The sequence below is a fragment of the Pteropus medius genome, unplaced genomic scaffold, assembly GCF_902729225.1.
Source record: "Pteropus medius unplaced genomic scaffold, Ma_sr-lr_union100, whole genome shotgun sequence".
Classification (NCBI taxonomy): Eukaryota; Metazoa; Chordata; class Mammalia; order Chiroptera; family Pteropodidae; genus Pteropus; species Pteropus medius.
The window spans coordinates 48324574-48346688 of NW_024349800.1; the positions used below are offsets into that span (position 1 = coordinate 48324574).

A 22115-nucleotide genomic window follows, 5' to 3' on the forward strand; every position below is an offset into this window, starting at 1 on the left:
CTGACCTGGTCTCTTCAATCTGTCAATGCCCTAGAAAAAAAACGAAGCAAGAAAATGGAAAGAGACTGTTTTAGAGCAAAAGTAACTAAAGAAGACTTAACACCCAAATCCTATGAGTGAAATTTGACTGGATTCTGGTTTGAAAAAAGCCAGCTATACAAATATTGGTGGGATAATTTGGAAAAATTAAATATTAACTGGATATTAGATGACATTACAGAATTACGATTTGATTTTTTGATGTAATATTGGTAATGTGATTATGTTGGAGGTCATAATTTTAGGAACTTCACACAAGTATTTAGGAGTAAAGTGTCATAACCATCCTCAATTTACTGTCTAGAAGATCAGCAAAAATAAACATATGTACACAAATGTAGATGAAGCAAAATATAGCAAAATATTAATAATGTTTTAACCTAAGTGGTGTGCATACAGATAATTAACTATTCTTTTCACTTTTATATATATTGGAAATTTTTGTAAATTGGGGAGAGAAGTTAAGTGAAAATAACATTTTTTTCCCACCATCACTGACACAATGTAAAATCATGGTTTTCATGGAAAAAGTCTACAGGGGAAATTAAAGCGGTTAGTGTACGGTATGTGTGATTTTTCTCTGATTTTAGCTTTATTATTATTACTTTACTTTTGACGGAAACACAGAAAGGGAAACATCAATTCAAAGCTTCCTGTGCTCAGCAATTCCTACAGATTAAGAGCTGCGGCCGCCCTTCCTGTCAGCTGGGCATTTTGTCAGGCTGGTGTTTATAGGCTGGGGGTGGGGAGTGTGGGTGGTGGGTCCGGGCAGAATGCAGGTAGACCAGCTGCCTCCTGTGTGGCCACTGCCTGAATCAGTGCATCCTGAGGTGCTAGCCCACTGCCTGGAGACTCAATCTCCTCCAAACTGGGATTCGCTTCTGGGTTCCCCTCATGATGCATGTCGCTGGGCTAGAGACAGTCAGGCTTTGCTTCAGGACCTGGACACCAGAAAAGAAAGAGAACTGGAGTGCCTCGAGTTTCTCTGGGCCACCCCAGAAGGCTACAGTTACACAGGAAGAGATCACAACTAGCAGCTTTTCCTCAAGATGCTTGGGCTGCGATAAGAAATTTGCACAAAGCAAAGCTGGCACCTAGTGGTTGTTTTTCATATTGACATTGTCCTTCTAACCAGAACCGGGGCAATCTAGATAGGCATGGTGAAGATGAGAGAAAATGTCATGACAGCACCTGGCTCTAAGTGCACCCACCAAACTAAATATAATCAAGCAAAAGCTATAAGCAGTACACACACGTGCACTCTGAACTCCACACACAAACTGTCTGGTGAGGGAGAAAGGACCATTTGGGGATATCTCAGAACATTTTGCCATAGGCTCTCTGTTGTTCAAAACTGATTTTGATGTCTTAAAACTAGATAGCCTCCCACACTTAATTGAATCAAGGACCTCAGATCCAAGGTGTTCGCGTTTCAGGCTTGTAGAACGCACCTATTAAGTATCTATTTGTCACTCATTTAAATCATTCTTGCTTCCTAGAAGGTTCTCCCTCAGGCCTAGGCCAATGTACTCAAGTCTTCAATCCCGATCCCTGGCTGGGAACCGATCCATCTCTCCTTTCTCATGGCTTCCGCAGCACTTTACTTGTGAAAGTAAATGACATTTACTTCATTCTACTTGGTATTCTAATGAGTTGTTTATATCTCCTTACTCATCCCCATCTCTCAGTCTAAGTGCCATGTATAAGTCCTAATCCCAGGGACACTGTTGTGTGTCAAATGCAATCAACTGTGTGCAAAGCACTGAACACTCGCCCGTGAGAGAAGAGGGGCAAAAAACATTCCATCCCATTGAAGAGATTCTCATCAACGTATATCCCCGGGCCTTCCCCATCCTACTGAACTGGAGGCCTAAATTAACACACAAAATTATTCTTTCGTGAGGTAGGAGTTTGCTAAATACTATGTGTCTTTCCTAAGTAGGACGTTTAGCCACACACGCACTTAAAGGAGCAACTAGATCACGACTTCAATGTAACTGCCCCAGCATGAGGAAGCAGAAGCCAGAGCCACCATTCCCATTTTTTTTAAAGTCATTATATTATATTCCTATCAAATGAGAAAAGTAAATTTTAATGTTATAACATTCCATGATGAAATCAATTCTCTTAATCTATTGGTTTATCTAGAGCCCAGCCAAAATTACCATCGGATTTATTTTTAACCTGGAGGTTTCTCTGGAGTTTCCGAGTCAGTCAGGGTGGGGCCCAGCAATCTGTGCCTTAGCCAGCGCTACCGTTGATCCCGATGCAGCTTAAAAGAATAAGGTAGTTAGTTCTATATTACTAACTTGGAAAGACCTCCAAGATATAGCAGGTAATAAAAAGCAAGTCCAAGTTGCAGAATTCTACATACAGTATGACACCATTTTGTGAGAAAAAATACTTATTTTCTAAGAATATATCTGTATGTATGAAATGCACAGAAAGACTTGCAGAAGTCCAAACTCTACAATCACAATGGCTCGCTCCGCATGTAACCCTTGCAAGCTGGGAAAGGTGATCTGGGAAGGTGGGCAAAGTTAGCTTAGCCTTATGTCATGTTTTCCTCCTTTTTTACAAGAATGCATTTCTATATTTACTTGTCTAATTAAAATTTATTTTTTAATGAGTTACCTAGAGTAATCAAATTCATAGACAGAAAAAAGAACAGTGGTTGCCAAGGGCTGAGGGAAGAGGGATATGTGAAGTTGTGTTTAATGAATACAGAATGTCAATTTGAGAAGATGAAAAAGTTCTGGAGATGGTGATGATGGTTTCACAACGATGTAGATCTATTTAATGCCACTGAATAAAAACTTTTAAAAAATGATTAAAATGCTCAACTTTACATGTATTTTATAATTTGAAAAATAAAACAAAAATATATTTTTTAATGCTTAGGCCGAGGTAGAAACTAGCTCAGCTCACAATGAAATTACCTTTTGGTAGGAAGACTGCCCTCTTCACAGAGGTGGACTCACAGAAGTCACCCATGTGATGTGACACTGCCCCAGGCATGGGTGACACCTGAATCAAGATAGAGCCACAGTGTCTCCCAGGAACGGGCAATATGCACTGACTCAGGCTCCCAACAGGAAAGAGAGAACACACTTAGGGTATCTGAGGAGAGTTTCACAGACGACTTACAAAGGTGTGAGTAGAGTTCAGGAAACAAGCAGGGGAGGATGAGGGCTTCTGGGGCCGGTGAGAATGGAAAGCAGCCTTTAAACTGGAGCCATAAAGGAGCCAAGTGGGCGTGGGGAGGGACTCTTACTGGACTCTCACTAGAGTTAAGGCACAGGTGGAGAAACGCAGCAGCTCTGGCCAAACCCAGCACAGAGCTCACCAGGGCAATAAATACTGACCTCACCTCCCACCCTCCAATGTATTCCAGGACCACCTACTGGCTGATCCCAACCAGGAGCCAGGCAAGAGAGCCAGGCTGACAGTTGTAAAACTCAGCCTCCTAGGGCATAGAGCAAGCAGATGGAGGAGAGAGGTGGAGTGTGGATCTGGAGAAGCAGAGAATACCCAGCTTTCCTGCGAGTCAGCAAGTGGCCGGATTATAGGATGGTAAGGCAGCCAAAAGACAGGGAGAGAGAACTATGAGGCAGCAGGACAGCAGATGAGGCCCGAAGATTCTTTCCCTCTGCTCCCCCGGATCCCCTCCTGAGCCCCAGCTGTTTCCCTATTACTGAGGTTCTTCAAAATTGTAACACATTTATTTTGTTTACACTGCCTCTAGTTTTTTTTTTTTCTTACAACCAAAGAATCTTTACTTGATAATATGGAATGAAAAAGCAAAACGAATGGCAAAGAGGTATAAAGATACCAACAGTAAGAATGAATTATGAAGCTACCAGAGTTCAAATGGACTAATATGGATAGCACAGAAACAGACCTACCACATGACAAAGCAACACAAGTCTATGGGCTCGAAAAAAGTGTTTTTCCCCTTTGCGCTGCTGTAACAAATTACCGGACTGGGTATCTAGAAACGAATAAATATTTATTTTTCATAGTTCTAAAGGCTGAGAAGCCCAAAATCAAGGTGCCAGCAGATCCGGTACCTGGTGAGAACCTGATTCCCGGTTTGCAGATGGGCAAACCATCTCCTCGTATTCTCACACTGCAGAGAGCAGAAAGGAACCAGCTCATGTCTCTTCTTACAAGGGCACTGACCCATCATGAAGGCTCCACTCTCAGGGCTTAATTACCTCCCAAAGGCCCCATCTCCAAATATCATCACATTGGGGATTAGGGTTGCCAGCATATGGATTTGGGCGGGGAGCCAAAAGTTCAGTCCATAGCAAACTATTCAACAGTGTGGAGAAACTGGTGGTGTGTGTGGGGAGAACCCTAAGTGAGAGCCTCATCTCACTGATACACTGGAAAGAATTCCACACGGTTTAGAGAAGCAGCTTTCAATATCTTACCCACAGAAACACACTTTACCTTGCAACCTAATACATACATCCCCCTCTAAAACGACTATCCTTAACTGCATGCAATGCACTATTTCCCATATTAATTACCTTTCTGCTTTGAAAAATGGTGGTTACAAACCCATTTTATTTCACAGTCAATGCACTGATAAATCACAACCAGTTACTACAAAGGTAAGTGGTTTTTAAAAATGATAAACATAAAGCAACTAGGACAAAATACAGGGATTATCTTCCTAGGGGCAAGTTTTTTAAATTTAAGAAAACTATAAAGAAAAATAACATTGAAAAAAATGAAAAGGCACATGGACAATAGACTAGTGGTTATCAGAGGTTGGGGGAGGGGCAGGAGGGAAGTAGGCAGAGGAAAAAAATTTAAATCATTTCTTCAATTAAAACAATAAATTAATTTAAAAAACTAAAAGGCAAATTGAGGAAAATATCTGTAGCATGTTTGGCAAGGGATGAATAGCTTTCAAATATACAGCCTTTACAGGTAAAGAAAACAACCCCTTTAAGCATGGACAAGGGCCTAAACCCACAATAAAGAAATACAAGTGCCAATGAAAAAAGCAGGTGAACTGAGGTTCATGATGAAATGGAAACACAAGCACTGCTTATGGGGCTTAAAATCGATATAACCTTTCTGGAAAAGTGTTTTGGCAAATATCTTAAGTCTGAAGGGAATATTCATGTATTTCATTAAGTAACACTATTCCTAGGATTACCTCATAAGGATATAGTTAAAGAAAACTGTAAGAATGTTCACTGTAGCATTACTTACAAATTATAATAGAATGTTTAAAGTGTAACATGGGTAGAATACTAAGAACCACAAGCATCATTATTTCAAAGGATAATTAACTATGCAATATGTGAAAGGATAAAATATGTATTAAGATTCCAATTTCATAAGAAAAATGTGTGTGCCCTCATGCAAAGACAAAAAGATTAAAAGGAGACACACCAAAACATTATAAATGGTTTTCTCTGTTAATATGATTTTATATAACCCTTCCCTATGCTTTTTGGTATTTTCCAAAATTTACTGAATGTCTTTACTTTTTATACAATAGATTTGAAAAATATATTAAAAGGGAGATTTGATTCTCTTTTCACCTGTGGAAAAAGGTGACCGTGTTCATCCATAAGGCTCTGTCTTAAAAGTGCCAGACAAAAAGGACTTTTCCATAAAACTTGTGCTCCACCCTCCCCTCCTATATTGGAAAATGTCTGACAATGAATGACGATTCCTTCATCAGATGCTGTGCTTTGGTGTTCGGTGTCCCGCATTGTCCCATTTGATTCTCACAGCATCCTTGTGACAGACAGCATTGTTATTCTCCTGTTACAGACCAAAGAAGAAATTAAGGAGATTGATCTTTGCCAGGCTGCCATGGGGACCCAGAACTGGAGCCTCTGGCACGAAATCTGGTCTCTCCACTACATGTTTACCCTCTTTCACCCCCTGGACCTGATCCTATCATAAAAATGACCAATTAAGAGACTGTGTCAGTTACGCAACTCTGCAAATGTACTTAATGCCACAGAACTCTATACTTAAAAATGGTTAAAAGGTACATTTTATATTTTACCACAATAAAAAGGAGAGGGCAGACTTTGTTAAGAATAACAAGGTCAAAATTTGGCTAAAATTAACAAGTTTCTTAGATGTAACTACATTGTGGTGGTACCCACGGTCAGGAGCAAGCTGCCCCCTAAATTATTGGAATGCACCCTAACCTGCAGTCCTAAATGGGTGCCTGAGGAGATGCAAAACACCACCGTCACCACCACAGTAACTGTCCTGTTGAAAGGATAAGAGTCAGTATGAAACGAGAGGACCAACCTCTTCAGTAAGAACAACTGTCCACTACTCTTAGCCATTAAGACCATCCAATTCATTTCTCTTATTCCAATTCCACACTCTGGTTCAAAGACCATCTTCCAATTATAAAACTGGTTTACTGTGTGACCTTCCTATGCAGAAGGAAGATATTTCACCAGCCAACATGCACACTGCTCTCTGTGGTGTTCTCACTACGAATAAATGCATCATTTAAATATCAGTTCCTCTTGGAAGCCTGGTTAATGATTCTACCACGAAATTGCATCAACTCTAGGGACAAGGGCAAAATTAAGTTTCTGAACCTGTGAAGCTGTGGCCGTTTTGAAACATCCTGACCAAACAGGGTCAGCTAAGGCAGCTGACAAGTTGTCTGACTTCACTGACTGCATTGCCAGGAAACCACACCCTTTCAAACCAGAACAAATGAAAGTACAACAGGGCCCAGGGCAAGCCTGTAACAAAATGCTTTCGTATTTATTTGTTAGGAAACCCATTATAACTTTCGCATCCCCAAAGTGTAATACATTTCCTCCCTCTTTGAGGCATTATTACCTAGAAAGGATGTGCCAAGCAATTTTTAAAGTGGTGATTTTCAACTTTTAGATTTTTCATTTGATATTCCTCACCTCCTAAAGTTTATAAGTGCAATTTATAAGTGCTGTTCTCAGAACTATTTTCACATTAAAAATTACCCATATATGTATGAAAACCTATTACAGTACTGACGACCAGTAGATAACCTAGTTTTTTCACACCCGTCAGCCAGCCCTGTATAGAAGAGTGAGCACCATCTATCCCATGTTTTCTTCCACACTATTGCCAATTTGAATGATGACTGTTAATCCATTTACACTGCTATGGTCTCTCGTTCTGCCAGTTTCGTGATCCAGTGTACAATTTAGTCGCACAATGGTTCAGCACGAGGGACAGTGCTGTGGTGCCACAAAGGTGAACACATTAGATTAAAAGGGAAACAAATTTTACACCCGAGTTGCCTTCAAAGAAAGGATCACAAATGGTCATATGAGGGGCATCACAAAAGCCACTGCAGCCTGGGAGGATTCATCAGTAGTATCAACTACAGCTGAAAGAACCGCAGTGAGGGTTGTCATGAATTCAGATTAAATTCTTCCTACCTCTCCATATCGTGTTCCTTGGAGTTTCTCAGCTCTCCAAAGGAGCACCAGGCCTGGGTGCTCTTCCTATGTACACTCACTCCCTCGGGAAGCTCATTCAGTTTTGTGTTTACTGTCACTTACACGGCAATACTGAATCTCTACCTCCATCCCGAGGAACTCAGCTCGCAAGTCAACTGGGTATGTCCGCATTCCTAATAGATAACTCTAACTCAACATGGCCAAAACCCAACTCCTGGTCTCCCCTCATAAACCTCCCCTCTGGCAAAAAACACTTGGGAGTCATTTACTTGACTCCTTCCTTGTTTTCACACATCACAGGAGATCCCATTAGCTCTAAATTCAAAACAATACCCCAAACCAACCAATTCTCACCAACTCCATTACTGCCACACTGGTCTAAGTCACGTTCATCTCTCACTCTCCCTTTCTCACTCATCATGTTGGTCTCCCCTCCAACAGCAGACATGCTGGCTGTAAGGCCTTTGCTCGTGCTGTTTCCTCTGCTAGAACATTCTTCCCCAGATACCTACTTAACGTCTTCACCTTATCTATGTTCAAACCCTGTCTTCTCAAAAGGCCTTTCCCAATTTTCTTACTCCACTTTATCCCCCATAAAAGTTACCACCTTCTAACACACCACATTAAATTACTCATTATATACTGTTTATTGCCTAACTCCCTCGTAGAATGTCAGCTTTTTTTTTAATTGCTGTTTTTCAGTGACGTATACCAAGCAACCAAGTAATTCCCAACACAGAGTACGCAATTAGTTAAGTATTTGTTAAATGAATGAATATGCAACTTCCACACGAATTATAACAGCTTTATGGATGAGATCAATGTACCCAATGTTCTCACTACCAAGATCCCATTTCGGACGTGCAAACTTCCCTCTGCACGAAGGCTCCAAAAGCCCCAACTTAGTCTCAACATCTCCTTATGCCACGACATACTGATATACTTATTTATATCCAAAGAACTCATCTTTACAAATTAACTTCAAATACCACCACCTATTTAGTACTCTTGACAAAAACATTACGATCAGAATTATAAGGAAACAATCGCACAAACCCAGATTGTAGGACATTTCGAGACATGGCTTAATTTGACTCATTTAAGTATCAAAATCATCACACACACAGATATATACACACTCAGATATATGCACACTTGGGAATAACTACATTAACAGAGCAACGTGACAAATAGTGTGATCTTTGACTTGATAATGGATAGTTAATTTTCCAAAAAACAAAGTTGGGAATAAAAATTCATCTCACAAAAAAACACCATCACACACACAACTCTGTTGTCTAGATTAGCAGTGGAACAGTGAGAAACCCTGAAACTAGAAAACCTTCTTTGTAACAAACCTAACTTTAGATTTGTCTAAACCAAAAAATTATTAGTAAGCAATAACTACACAGGCCTTACTTCTTCAGGCCGTCAGGTATACAGGAAATCTGACTCGCAGGCCACAGAACAGGAATACAAGAGCATGTGTATCCTTGAGACGTCACTGCAGTCTTGGGCTGCAGCAGTGCAACCCAGCCAAGTGGGACTGCATCATGAGACAACCACTAGATAATGACAAAAGTTCTTGGTCCTTTCACTTCATTACAAATTCTGTATTATCCAACAAGCCTTGAAAACATTCACCTATTAATACTGGTAGAATAAGATTGTTTTTTTAAAACATTCACACAAGCCCAAACATGTGGCTGTTTCTCTATATATACCACAAGACAAGCACTGGGTAAAGATGAATATTTATTCACTTTACAAAGAGAATGGTATTAAATCCCCATAAACAGCTCCATTTATAGACAAATATAACTGTACATTATAACAGTAGCTGGCTCAAACTTACTTTACCAAGATGCTTATATGGCTCCAGCTCTATTAGTTGAGCACAAAAATCTCTGTTCTGCCACTGATGTTAAAAAGTCCCTCAAAGATGATGGGTTTTGTGTTTTACATATTCACAGGTGGGAAAATAAAGCCATCTCCCCAGCCCCTCCTTAGGGTTGAGCTTCTATCTGCATGTTCCCTAGAGAGCACTGAACAAATACTGGCTCATTCTTTAAAAAAAATTACTGATAATTCGAAAAGGCTTTTATAGCACACCAAAATACTTATTTATACATACATAAAAAATCTTGAGTCAGATTTATTATTTTAGAGGTAAATAGATACCCTAACACTGCCAAAAGTGGGTAATGAAAAGGAAGGAAAACATTAAATTACTGAATTATAAAAATATTTTCTTTGGAAAAAAAAAATTCCAACAAGGTTATCATTAATATCTAAAACCAAAGAGAAAAAATAAACAATTGTTCTTTGATCCATTAGTTATTTAAATAAAAATGAAAACCTCTTCAAAAGCAGCTATAACTGAATTTTTTTAAAAGGTGCAGGTAATGAGCACTTCTAAATCTATACACTGATGATTCTTTACAGGCAACTTGCAGTCAAGAAAAAATCCTTAATATGGCTAACTCTTTAGTTTTTTAATTACCATAATTTTGAGTTTTTAAAAAATATTTCACATGACAGCTTAAAAAATTAAGTGGCTGTTTTAGGGAAGCACTCCAAATACTCAATCTGATTATTAGAGTTAACAGACAAGCTAGGGACACTGGTGATTTTATTTTTTAATCACAATCATTTTAACTCCAGCTTTAGTTATTCATTCATATTTTAGGAAAATGTACCAAATTAAAATTTTTTTCATTAGTGCTGTTTCCATATCTGGATCTGATGAAAGATACCAACCTGATAAAAGAGCTGACTCTTTCACAAAAGTCCAGTTCTTGAACCCCTACCTGGGAAATGCCTTTATCTTCACTTATGTCAATTCTTGGTATAACCAATCACACTAGGATATTATATTATAAAAATATACCATATATTGGACACTCATGTCAGTACATTGCAGAAAATGTGTCTATTTACTGTGTAAAGTTTATTAACATTTGAATGAAACACTCTTATTTACACAGTTAAGTCTGGGGTGCTCGAGACAGTAAGGTGGCACTGGAGCCACCATTAGGAATTTGGAAATGTACAACAGTCCTTGGCATCCTGTCACAGAGACAACCCTGCCCAGGAGAACTCGGCAGCACTGGGGAAGGGGAGCCAGAGTTTATACAGTTTAATCGGCTTGTTTTGTCTTCATTCTTCTTCACTTTCATTTTCAGGATCTAAATCAGAATCTCCATTTAATTCCTTTTCACTTGTCACATCTCTGTCCTCACCATTTTCTTCATCTTTTTCTTCTGCATCCTCATCTTCCTCTTCATTCTCTTCATCAACATCTTCATCTTTTTCACTTTCTTCCTCTTCTTCATCTTCATCCCAATTATCCTAGTAGAAATATCAAGCAAAGAAAGTACTCATGAAGGCCTTGTTTTTACAGAGTTTACAGTAATAAAAGCGGGTTTATGTATCTGCAAACAAATTACTCACATCAGAATCCTTATCTATTTCATCATCAGACTCCTCCTCAGAAGATTCTGTAAAGGGGAAAAAAAACCAGCCTTAATTTTGTTCATAGCAGAGAACACAGCCATGAAAACTAAAAAGAATCAGATTCCTAAATTTACTTTCAGAAATATTATATTCGACCATCATCTAAGAAGTAACATTTATCTGCATAAAAGCGCACTGTATTATTCCATCAAGATCTCAATGAACAGGATAAAGTACCCAAACCCTAACAAAATCCATTAAAAAAAAGCCGAGGATGTGGAAAAGAGAGAACCTAGTACAAAGTGGATGGGAATGTAATTTGATGCAGCCACTATGGAAAATAGTATGGCGGTTCCTCGAGAAATTAAAACTAGAACTACCATATGATCCATCGATTCTACACTGGAAATATACTGAAGGAAATGGAATCGGGATCTCAAAGAGATATCTACACCCCCATGTTCACTGCAGCATTATTCATAATGGCCAAGGTATGGAAACAAGCTAAGTGTCTGCCAAGAGATGAATGGGTAAAAAAAATGTGGTGTATATATACAATGGAATATTATTCAGCCATTAAAAAAAAGGAAATTCTGCTATTTGCGACAATATGATGGACCATGAGGGCATTATACTAAGTGAAATAAGTCAGACAAAGACAAATGCTGTGTGATCTTACTTTTATGTGGAATCTAAAAAAACCAATCTCAAAGATACAGAGAAGATTGGTGGTTGCCAGTTAGGGGAGGGGCGGCAGATGAGGAGTGGGGGAAATGGGTAAAGTCAAAGGTACAAACTTCTGACTATAAATAAATCCTGTGTACATGACATTCAGCATGGCGACCATGGTTAGCAATGCTGTATTATATTTACTTGAAAGTTGCTAAGACAGTAAATCTTGAAAGTTCTCATCAGAAGAAAAAATTTTTAACTATGTGTAGTAATGAATGTTAACTAAAATTATAACTATATTGTGATCAACTCACAATATATACATATATTGAATCATGTTGTACATCTAAAAAATACAATGTTATACATTAATTATAGCTCAATAAAACTGGGGAAAAACTTGCAAAAAGTCTAGTTAACTCATAAAGGTATGCTTTTATGTCCTTCAATTATGTTCTGTAATTTATGAAGGTTTTGTTTCACTTTTTAGATGTATTTCTAGGTACTCGTAGCTTTCTGATTGCTATGAATGAGATCTTTTCCCAGCACATTTTGACTGGGTCATATATTAGTGGACATGCATTACTGTGACAAAATCCTACCAAGTCCTTTCTGTTGTTCTTGGTATCCAGTAAACTTGCTTATTTACATACCTCATTAGTAAAGGTGTGACTCTAGATTCTGCTGTATTTTCTATGTGAAGAATAACTACTACAAAGTTCAATGTTCTAGAATTCATTTCTTTCATATAGTACTAGGCAGGATATCCAGAAGCAATAAAAGGTACACTACTGTCTTGTTCCTGACTCTATGGGAATGCTTCTTAACTTGATGTTTGATGTAGACTAAGGAAATCCCCTTAAATTCCTAGGTTGCTTAGATTATCAAATAATGAGATACATTCAATTTTACAGAATTCTTTTTATATATCTATTAAGGTAATATATAGTGTTCCTCATTAAACTGTTAATATGGTGACTACATTAAAAGATTTCTTGATACTAAATCAACTTGCAATCTTTAAATAAATTTTATTTGATAATAACATTATTTTACTTAATCATTTCTATAATCGATTTGCTATTTAGGATATTTGAGGATTGTCTAAACTGTTATTTTCTTGACTACCCTTGTCTAGCTTTGACTCATAAAATGCCTAAATTGTTTGTATATGACAAAAATGACTTGTTCCTTGAAAGGCTGATAAAATTCATTTACAAAACCTCTGTATCTGGTACCTTGTGAGGTCAAGTTTTGATTAAATCAATTTTAAAGCAATTGGTTTATTCAAGGTTTCTGTTATTTTTAAGTCACTTTTGGTCACTGATGTTTCCTAAAAAGTTACTTACATCATCTAGGTTTTTTAATATATTGGCATAAAGTTTATTCAGTGTTCTTGTTTTTAAATTTCTTCCCTAACTAATGCCCTTTTTTGTTACTGTTAACTCTATTTGTGCCTTTCCTTTTCTGACCTGATTACATTTTTGCTACAGGCTAGCCCATTTTCTCAGAGAAGGTATGCTAAAGCATGATCTTATTCACATTGATGCTTTTATAACATAAGGTAACAGAACTGAGTCGATGTGGAAAAGTAAACGTAGGGGTAGGCTGACTCTCCCCTGCCCCCAAGCTTTACCTTCTTCATATACCAATTTTGCCTTCTGTTCAGGACAAATCATTCCCTTTGTTTTTTCTGATGCTGTAACCTGAAAGACAATCAAATGCTATTATGAAGTAGAGTGTAAGCTTATCTCAAGTATTATCACAACCACCACATCCAACCTTCTCCAATAGTAAATTCACCCTTAACCACTATAATGGATGACCTCAATATGAAGTAGATCAAATACAGGGGAAAAATCAAATTAATCAAATAAAAGAAAGAAAGAGTTACTCTATAAATGTTGAAAAACCTTTTAAAATGATCAGAATTTCTTCCCATGCCAAAAATTTTAACTATATAAATACCCTGTACCTTTTTGTTCATAGTACCACAACCATCCTAAATGTATTACCAACTGAAATACAAGGAGAACCGTTAATTAAAACTTGAAGTAGACACAACTAAGTTTACTTACTCTCAAAATAAATAACATTTACAAGTTAGAAGACTAGATCCTGATTTACCCATTTCCTACTGAAACAGGGAGCGTTCAATGTTCAGATAAATGATCCTTATTCCCCTCTCCATTCCTATCATATCCAAGTTTTAGCCCAAAACAATTTGGTTTACTCACTTGTGTGATTAGAAGGATAAGCTTTCCGTGAAGATGGGAGAGTTTCTGAAAAGTTTTTACTCTGCTTTCCATTAACTGGTATAGTGTCCCCAGCTGGGGTACCAGGTCAGGCAACTAAGAAATAAAATCATTTGATACTATTAAGACATAATATAGATAATAAACATACAAATCATGATCAGATATGCCTAGGTATTTAGCCACTGCACCACAAGCATCTGCTTGCCCATATGCCTAGGTATTTAGCCACTGCACCACAAGCATCTGCTTGCCCTTTCCAGTGACAGTGGCTGGTTATGACACAGCCTAGTAAAATCTCAGACTTTCAGAGGCTTTCAGAGGCTTTCAATGTCCTAACAGCATAATATACTACATTAAAAAAAAAAAAAAAACAAGATGAGAAAGAGAAACTGCAAGGTAAGACAAAGTACAGGGTGAGACTTCTTTTTACTGATCCTGTTATTTCAGAGCAAGTCAACAGAAAGAAAACACTAAATAAAAAACACCGCTACCACATACCCTTGGGTTAAATGGACAAATTTCCTTTGAAATTTACTCTAATATCACATTATCTACCTCATCCATAAGGCCCCAAAAGCCAGAGGAAATCTTTTACAACTTCAGAGATCAGCAGGACAGAGTACAGAGCTGACCTTACAGCATTTCAAACAGTGTTAATCCCCTGAATCACACTTAAGAAATTAAAGCAGTCAATTCTTACTTGTCCCTCAGAGCTACAGAAAAAGAGACCCCACTCTTTGCCTTTAATTAGCCTTACCTGCCCTATCTCTGACACTTTAGTGTAAATAAAAGTGTTTCATTCAAATGTTAACCTTTAAACAGTAGACAAAAAATGAAAACAAAATTTAATGTGACTGCATTTTGATTACCATAATCTCCATTTTATTTGTCCCTACTCAGACTATAAGCTCCAGGAAGATGAGAACCAGAGGGTCTGATACAGTACCAAAGCCTGCCTGCCTAGCATAGTCAAGCTATGCTAGGAGGCAGGTTCAAGCTATCTCGTTATGAAGGAAAAAAAAAATAAAAGGTGGGAGGGGAAAGCGCTGTTTTCTGAGGAGAAAGAATTGCTGTGGGTTGTCAGTCTTCCCTAGGCCAAAATTCTTTTGTCTGTTTTACTATGACCTTGAATGTTACACAACTTCTACTCCAGTAGCTAGACCTCAGGAGTTGATTGCAAAAGGGATTTCACTACAAGGCCTCCTAGGGCTCTTTTTACTTCTAAGCAAGTAACTCGGGTCACAAAATGCATGCTGTCCTGTTTACCAGGCAGAGTCCCAAGCCTCAACGCTTCCACTGATCTTTCCCTGCCCGTCACCATGCTTCTCAGTCACTCTACACATCTGTGCAGCAATTCATCCGCCCAAACTCCCACAGGCTGGGAAACCCAATGTCCAGTCTTACTGTTTGTCTCTTCCCCCATTCTGACATCTAACACAAAGAACAAACTGCTGACCTCAAAGCAGCTTTTCCAAGAGTTTTCCTTATTTCAAACTACTGAGGGCAGAAAGAGCCTGAGACAGAGAACAAGGGTAGTGATCAGAAAGGAGCTGGGCGAAACTGTGTTAAAAAGGAAGAGCTACAGTTAAAAGAGCAATGAAGAATCTTAACCTACCCACTATACCCTTTTAAGAAAATCTATTGTAAGATGCTAAATAATCAAAATAAAAATTCTTCTACCTTAATATACAGCTGATTTAATGGTGTGGCAAAGAACCCAACTCATATTGTGACACATAACACTATTTTTCTGGTATTACTGTAAGGTTTTATGCTCCCTCCCTCCCATCTGCATAGATAACCAAGAGCTGACAGCAGCCCCAGCAAAAGATCACATATTGAATGTTTAATTTATGTCATTTTTCTCACAAGCAACCTTTTATCCTCCTGGAGTAAGGTAGGACAGACACGTTGGCAATATACACAAACTTTAAAAATCTGCTAAGTTTTTAAGGAGAAGAGGAAAGATACATACAAAGTAAAAATAATTTCGCTGAACAGGTGATATATGTTGAAGAACATCTGAAGGCTAATATATCAATATATAACTTTTCTCCAAGTTCTCTAAAAACTATCTGTTACTTGTAAAATCCAGGGGACAAAAAGACCAATTCGTAAAAGGCAACAACATATGACACTGCACCCAAGGAAAAACAAAAACCTCTAGAAACAGCATCTGATGGTTGAAGGACAAATGGAGAGAGGACAGTTTTGTTCAGCCATCAGTTTATAATTCTTATCAAAACCAAACCATTCAGCAACTGTAGCTGAAAAGACTTACTGTGGATAGGTATGATGCGTGGACTGTTAACACACATTTTAGCCACTGAACCATTAGAACAGCACTGGAAAAAAAGGGGGAAAAAATCCAAGTAAACTAATGTGCACTAATTCAAAATTAAATATAACCGAGTTATAAAATCAGAAAAACTCAAGCAAACTGAAGACCTATAAATTGTGCTCTGAGAAAATGACTATAATAAACCACTGTGGATTTGACAGTCCTTCCAGTCTTTCACTGAGTCTACTTCAGATCTGAGTAATATATTAATCTCTTAGGGAAGGAGGAGGAAATAGGACAGACTGGAAAACAAGACAAAAATCCCTTTCTTTAAAAGAATTTAAGAATAAAACTCATGCTTTACTTCATAATTAACTGATATCAGGGCACTAAACTGAGCTCAACTGACTCTGCATTTTATGTTCATAATATCTGAGCTCATCTTTTACTAAATATCAGGTACAAACAGCAGAAGGTTTCCACACCAACATTAAAAGACAAATACAAACCAAAAATGTGTAAGCCAGGCCTGATTAATGAGTAATTTAGCTTTCCTTTGTGTGCTCCAAAGGCTAATGGAGCTTACCAGGAAATAACTTAGAAAGGAAAAACTGTATACTGCAGACGGTGATAATACTATACTATAAGCTTAGGTTCTTTGAAATACTAACTTCCAATTTAAATATTTAATCATCAAATTATTAACAAAAACAACCCACAAAATTTAGTCTTTTATAACATATTTCCTCACAGTGTCTTAGCAGCTACCAAAGGTTGGGCAAGTTCTACAAATGGCAATCTCACATATCATGATTAGGACCAAATCGTTAAATAAGACTAATTCATTAAATGACCTGATGATAAAACTAAAAAAACCTATGCAGGAGTTTTCTAAAAGAAAGAAGAAAAAACTATAATGAAACCTTCGAAATAAAGAACCTTTTTTTTAGTATTAAGAGGGAAGAATGATATTTGACAGTAAAGAGTTTTATTAGTCAGAATTTAGGGTTACCTTAACAATCACCTCTAAAATATTTATAAAATCAAAGCAATTTAAGTCACCTAAACATCTTACCTATTAGGATGTCCTTGCAATCTCTTTGTAAGCTGAGGAGGAGAAAAATAGTATTAGCAATAGCACTTCTAAGGCATCTAATCTCCATCGGTTCCCATGATACATACATCCACAAAATTAAAAGAAAATAATGACTATATTAGGAAATCATTATTCCTAAATCATTCCTAAATTTCCTAATTCCTAAATATTCAACAATGTAATAAAACCTAGACATTCCCACAATAAGACTAATTACCTGATAAAAATCTAGGCTAGGGTTTATATGAATAGGTAAATCTATAGGGACAGAAAATAGATTTGAGGCTGCCAGAAACTGGGGGTAATGGGTATAGGATTTCTTTATGGTGTGACAATTGTACAACCTATGAATACACTAAAAAACACAAAACTGTATACCTTAAAAGGGTAGATTTTGTGGTATGTGAACTCTCTCTCAATTAAAAAAAATACACAGGAAAAAATCTAGGTTAGGCAAATATTGTTTGAGTAGACCCACTGCTATCAAATACCCTGCCTAGTTACATATTGCAAATCCATTTCTCTAAATACTAGATTTAGTCTTAAACACCTAGCATTAGAACCTTAAAATGAACAGAGTACTCACGTACCTCTTGCAACAATGGAATGACAGCATGCAGGGGCATCCTTAACACAGTCCTCTTTATTAGGTTTGAATTCCTAGTTTGAAGTACTTTCTGTGAGAAAATAAAAGAAATATGAAGATAAGCATATTCAGAAGCTGAGGACACCACAGGAAAAACTGTCAGTAAAAAAGATTTTAAAATCCAAGCAATAAACTACCAACTGAGTTTTAGCAAATAAAGTCTGGAGGGATTGAATGGAGAGTGTTATGTCTACAGTTATCAGACAAATACAGTTTTCAGGTATCAAGGCATTTACTTCTATTAATGGGTTTCTTCTCTACCAATTCTAAACTTTTATAAACTAATATTTATATAAAATAGAAAATACCACCTCTGGACATTTAAATACAAATATATACCACTTTAGAAAGGTTCTCAAACCTTCATTTTATGAAATTAGAGATGTACCACACAAGAGTGAGCAAAACATACTAAAATAGCACTTAGATATCAATAAACCTTTTAAAATTGTCAATTTTTAAATAAACTTTTAAGCCAATCAAAAGATCATATAATGAGTTCTTGAATCAAAAGGATACATTAATTGGAGAAACCCAGTCTCCACCCCAGGGTAAAAAAAGGAGACCAGACAGAGCAGATCAGTCCTAATCCTGGCTGGCCTTTCAACTTCTCTAAACCCCAGATGTTTCATCTTTGTGGCAGGGAAAGGTGGGGAATAAGGGTCCTTTTAGGTCTCAAAATCCTGATTCCTCCTTCCTCTTAAATACTTTTAAATACTTATTCTTTCAAAAGGGTGTACTCCTAGAGGAACTTCCCTCCTGGCTGGTGCATGCTATGTTTTGGTGGTGGTTGTTGCTATAAAGGTCATGCTCAAGATCTAAACAGCAGAAGTACCGAAGGGAAAGATACAGATAGTTAGTTTTCAATCTATTTTAACAGTCCTAACGTATTCTTTCAGAATTCCCCATGGGTTTTATTTGCTTGTAAAAATACCTTTATACCAAGCCTGTCTAAATTTATCAAGTGCTATTTAAAAACCCACAGGCATAATTGCATAGTTCCTTACACAAAAGAATTAAAACATTTTATACACACTCACTGAGGAACCGAGAGATGGATTTAATAGCCCCACTTACTATTTTCATCTTCAAATAATAATATAAAATTCAAAGCAAAATGTGTTGTTTAGAACTTTAACAATAATTCAGAAGGTACTTGACAACACTAAACATTCCTGAGGTCACCTCTTCATTATAAACATTAGTTATCACAAATTTCTAATGATGGTACAAGTTATAGGGAACATTTTGTCTGAACTAGTCTACAAATTTCTTTTTGAGATACAACACACTTTTTGTTAATTAAGGTCCTCAATTTTCATAGGCTGTTTACTAAACCATCAGGCTTCACTGTCTTAAATGGCCAGGTCGGGTAGTAGCACTTCGAGTCAAAAAATACGCTCTTGAAGTTATTGCTGCACATTATTTATACCAAAAACATGACTAAGAAACAATGTAGGAATGAAGGTTTTAAAAATAAGTTTGTGAAATCCTCCAGTGCTCTAAATGTAAAGTAGGCATATAATTTGTTGTCCAAACTGGGATACTTCTGAAAATAAAAGGAGTCACTGGTAATAATTACACCAAGATAAGAGGCGTAAACCAGAAATGTAACAGGCAAATAAGAGTACTTATGGCCTCGCTATTTAGAAGTTATTCCAAACTGCAGGGCAGAATTTTAAACAAGCTCTCAAATAATTCGTATGCTCACTAAAAACAGAGACTCTATAACAATTTTTCACATTTAAAATAAAAAAATAAAAATAAGTTATCCCAAACCAAGCAAAATGATAACGTATAGAAGAGTTAGCAGTATTAACTTCTGTTGAGAATATATTTCAAGAAACAAACCTATAAACCACAGCCACAACTAGCAAGATGATTCTGAAGATGGGGTTCTTCTTTTACGATTTTACTGCATTATAACTGAAGCATAAAAAACAGTGCACACTTAAAGTGTTCTATTTCATCAGTTTGATATAAACATTCACACACAAAACAAACACAATACTACACAGTCTGTCACCCTCAAGTTTCCCTGGACCCCTTCACATTCTACCTGTCCTTCCACCCCCATCCCTAAACAACCACTGAACCGTATATTAGCCTGTATTTTCTAGAATTATTAAATGAAATTATACAACATATACTTTTTTGCGGGGGTGGGGGAGGTCTGGCTTCTTTCTCACAGCCTAAGTTTGAGATTCATCCACGTTGATGAATCAATAATATATTCCTTATACTGCTCAATGAACAATTTGTTTAATCTATTCCTATGCTGAGGATACATGGGTTCTTTCTAGTTTTAGGCTATTAGAAATAAAGGTGCCCATCACATACAAGTCTTTGTATGAGCATATATTTTTGATTCTCTTGGTAAATAATTACCTAGAAGTAGAATGGCTGAGTATTACTATAGATGTATCCTTAATTTTTAAAAAATTGCCAAACTGTTTTCCAAAGTAGTTGTACTATTTTACATTCCCACTAACAAGTCATGAGAGTTCCAGTTGCTCCATATCCTCCTCAACAGATGGTACTTTTAAATTTTGATCACTCTATAATGGGCCTGTACTATTATCTTATTGTGATTTTAATTTGCATTTGTGATAATTAATGATGTTAATATCTTTACATGTACTTACTGACCATTTGAATTCTTCTGAAGTATCTGTTCACACCTTTACCAATTGTTTTGAGTTGAGTTTCATTGAGTTAAAGAGCTCTTTATATAGTCTGGATGTAAATCTTTTGTCTGATATACGAATTGCAAATATTTTTTCCCAGCCTGCAGTTTGCCTTTTCATTCTCTTAAGTGTCATTTCAAAAGCAAAAGTTTTTAATTTTCATTAAGTCCAAATTGACCAATTTAATTTTCCTTTATATTTCTTACTTTTTGATACTTCTAAGAAGCCTTTCTCCACTCAAGTTGGCATAAATTTTTTGTTTTCTTCTACAAGTTTTGTAGATTTGGGTTTTACTTTTACATCTATGATCTATTTTGTGTTGACTTTTGTATAAGGCATGAGGTAAGAGTTGAGGTGCATTTTTTTTCCATATGGATATTCAATTGGGTCAGCCCCAGTTGCTGAGAAGCGTTTACTTTCCCCACTGACTCAACTTAGCACCTTTACTGAAAACCAACTATGTGTGCTATGCTAAACTAAAACCCATCTTCCAAAATACATACGCTCACAAACTACTTTAAAGCTAATTTTAGGTTTTCGGACATGCTGGTTTCTCCTTTTTGCAAAATCACCTCAGACACAAATGTAAGATATTACAATTTAGATCAAAATATAAATCAGAAAGAAACCATTCATAAGTTATAGCTATATTAAGTGGCACCGTAATATCGCAATTAGTCACTAAGAATAAATGCACTTAGCAAATGTAAATTGCTTTAAACTGATCAGGCAGTCCTTAAATTCAATTTTCTACACTTAAATTTTCTCTACAGGCCACAAATTCTGGAATTTAAGAGGACTAAATTTAAGTTATCTTCATACAAGCAGTCACCAACTTACAAACACAGAAATCATAAACGCCTCCCTTCATACAAATTTTCTAGTACTTTTACCTGTAAATACTTCACAACATAACCCCCAACCCTCTTAAATTTTTTCCCCAAACCTCCTACCCATTGCCAAGGTTCCACCTCACTGCCCCCTCTCACGGCCAGGGGGAAATAAGTTTCTGGAATCCAGAGTAAAAACTCAGGAACGCATTTTCCTACAGAAAAAAATATAAATTGTGATCTAGAATGCTGAGTATTATAATTCGGGTACACTATGTTTACAAAGGCTTTTGTGAACTAAAGCCTAAGAACCTAATGACAATTCCAAACAATATTTCTATGAGAAAATGCATTCCAGGTTCAAAATAATTCAATACAATCCCTTTGTAGGTTGGTGACTGTCTGTATAATGCCACCAAATGATATACATTTGACTAAGCTCACAAAATATTAAATGCAAAATAGCTACATAAGATGACTTCACTCTGAGAATGTACTATGTCAATCAATTCTAAGAAAAATTAACCATCTTAATTCATTTAAAAACTGCTATAATACTTACATTTAGCATTTCAAAATCATTACTTTCTAAACCCTGCACAAGAAGAACTGGAAAGCTATTTGTCTGTGGAAGATCATCCTTTTCTTTTTTTGTATCTATTCCCAGTGCTCCCAGGCGTTCTTCAATGCTAACCTACA

General features: G+C 36.8%; 1 protein-coding gene across 1 annotated transcript in view; it reads right to left on the bottom strand.

Moving 5' to 3' along the window:
• Positions 1 to 9227: 9227 nt before the first annotated feature.
• The window catches only part of WDR43 (WD repeat domain 43), a 35145-nt gene continuing 22257 nt past the window's right edge, over positions 9228 to 22115 (bottom strand). The window contains exons 11-18 of the mRNA XM_039887496.1: positions 21979 to 22110; positions 17844 to 17930; positions 17233 to 17264; positions 16158 to 16221; positions 13856 to 13969; positions 13255 to 13324; positions 10944 to 10990; positions 9228 to 10841 (exon numbers count right to left, since the gene is read on the bottom strand). Of these exons, the coding sequence (XP_039743430.1) occupies positions 10650 to 10841; positions 10944 to 10990; positions 13255 to 13324; positions 13856 to 13969; positions 16158 to 16221; positions 17233 to 17264; positions 17844 to 17930; positions 21979 to 22110 (738 nt within the window). The 3' untranslated portion in view covers positions 9228 to 10649. The remainder of the gene's footprint in view (positions 10842 to 10943; positions 10991 to 13254; positions 13325 to 13855; positions 13970 to 16157; positions 16222 to 17232; positions 17265 to 17843; positions 17931 to 21978; positions 22111 to 22115) is intronic.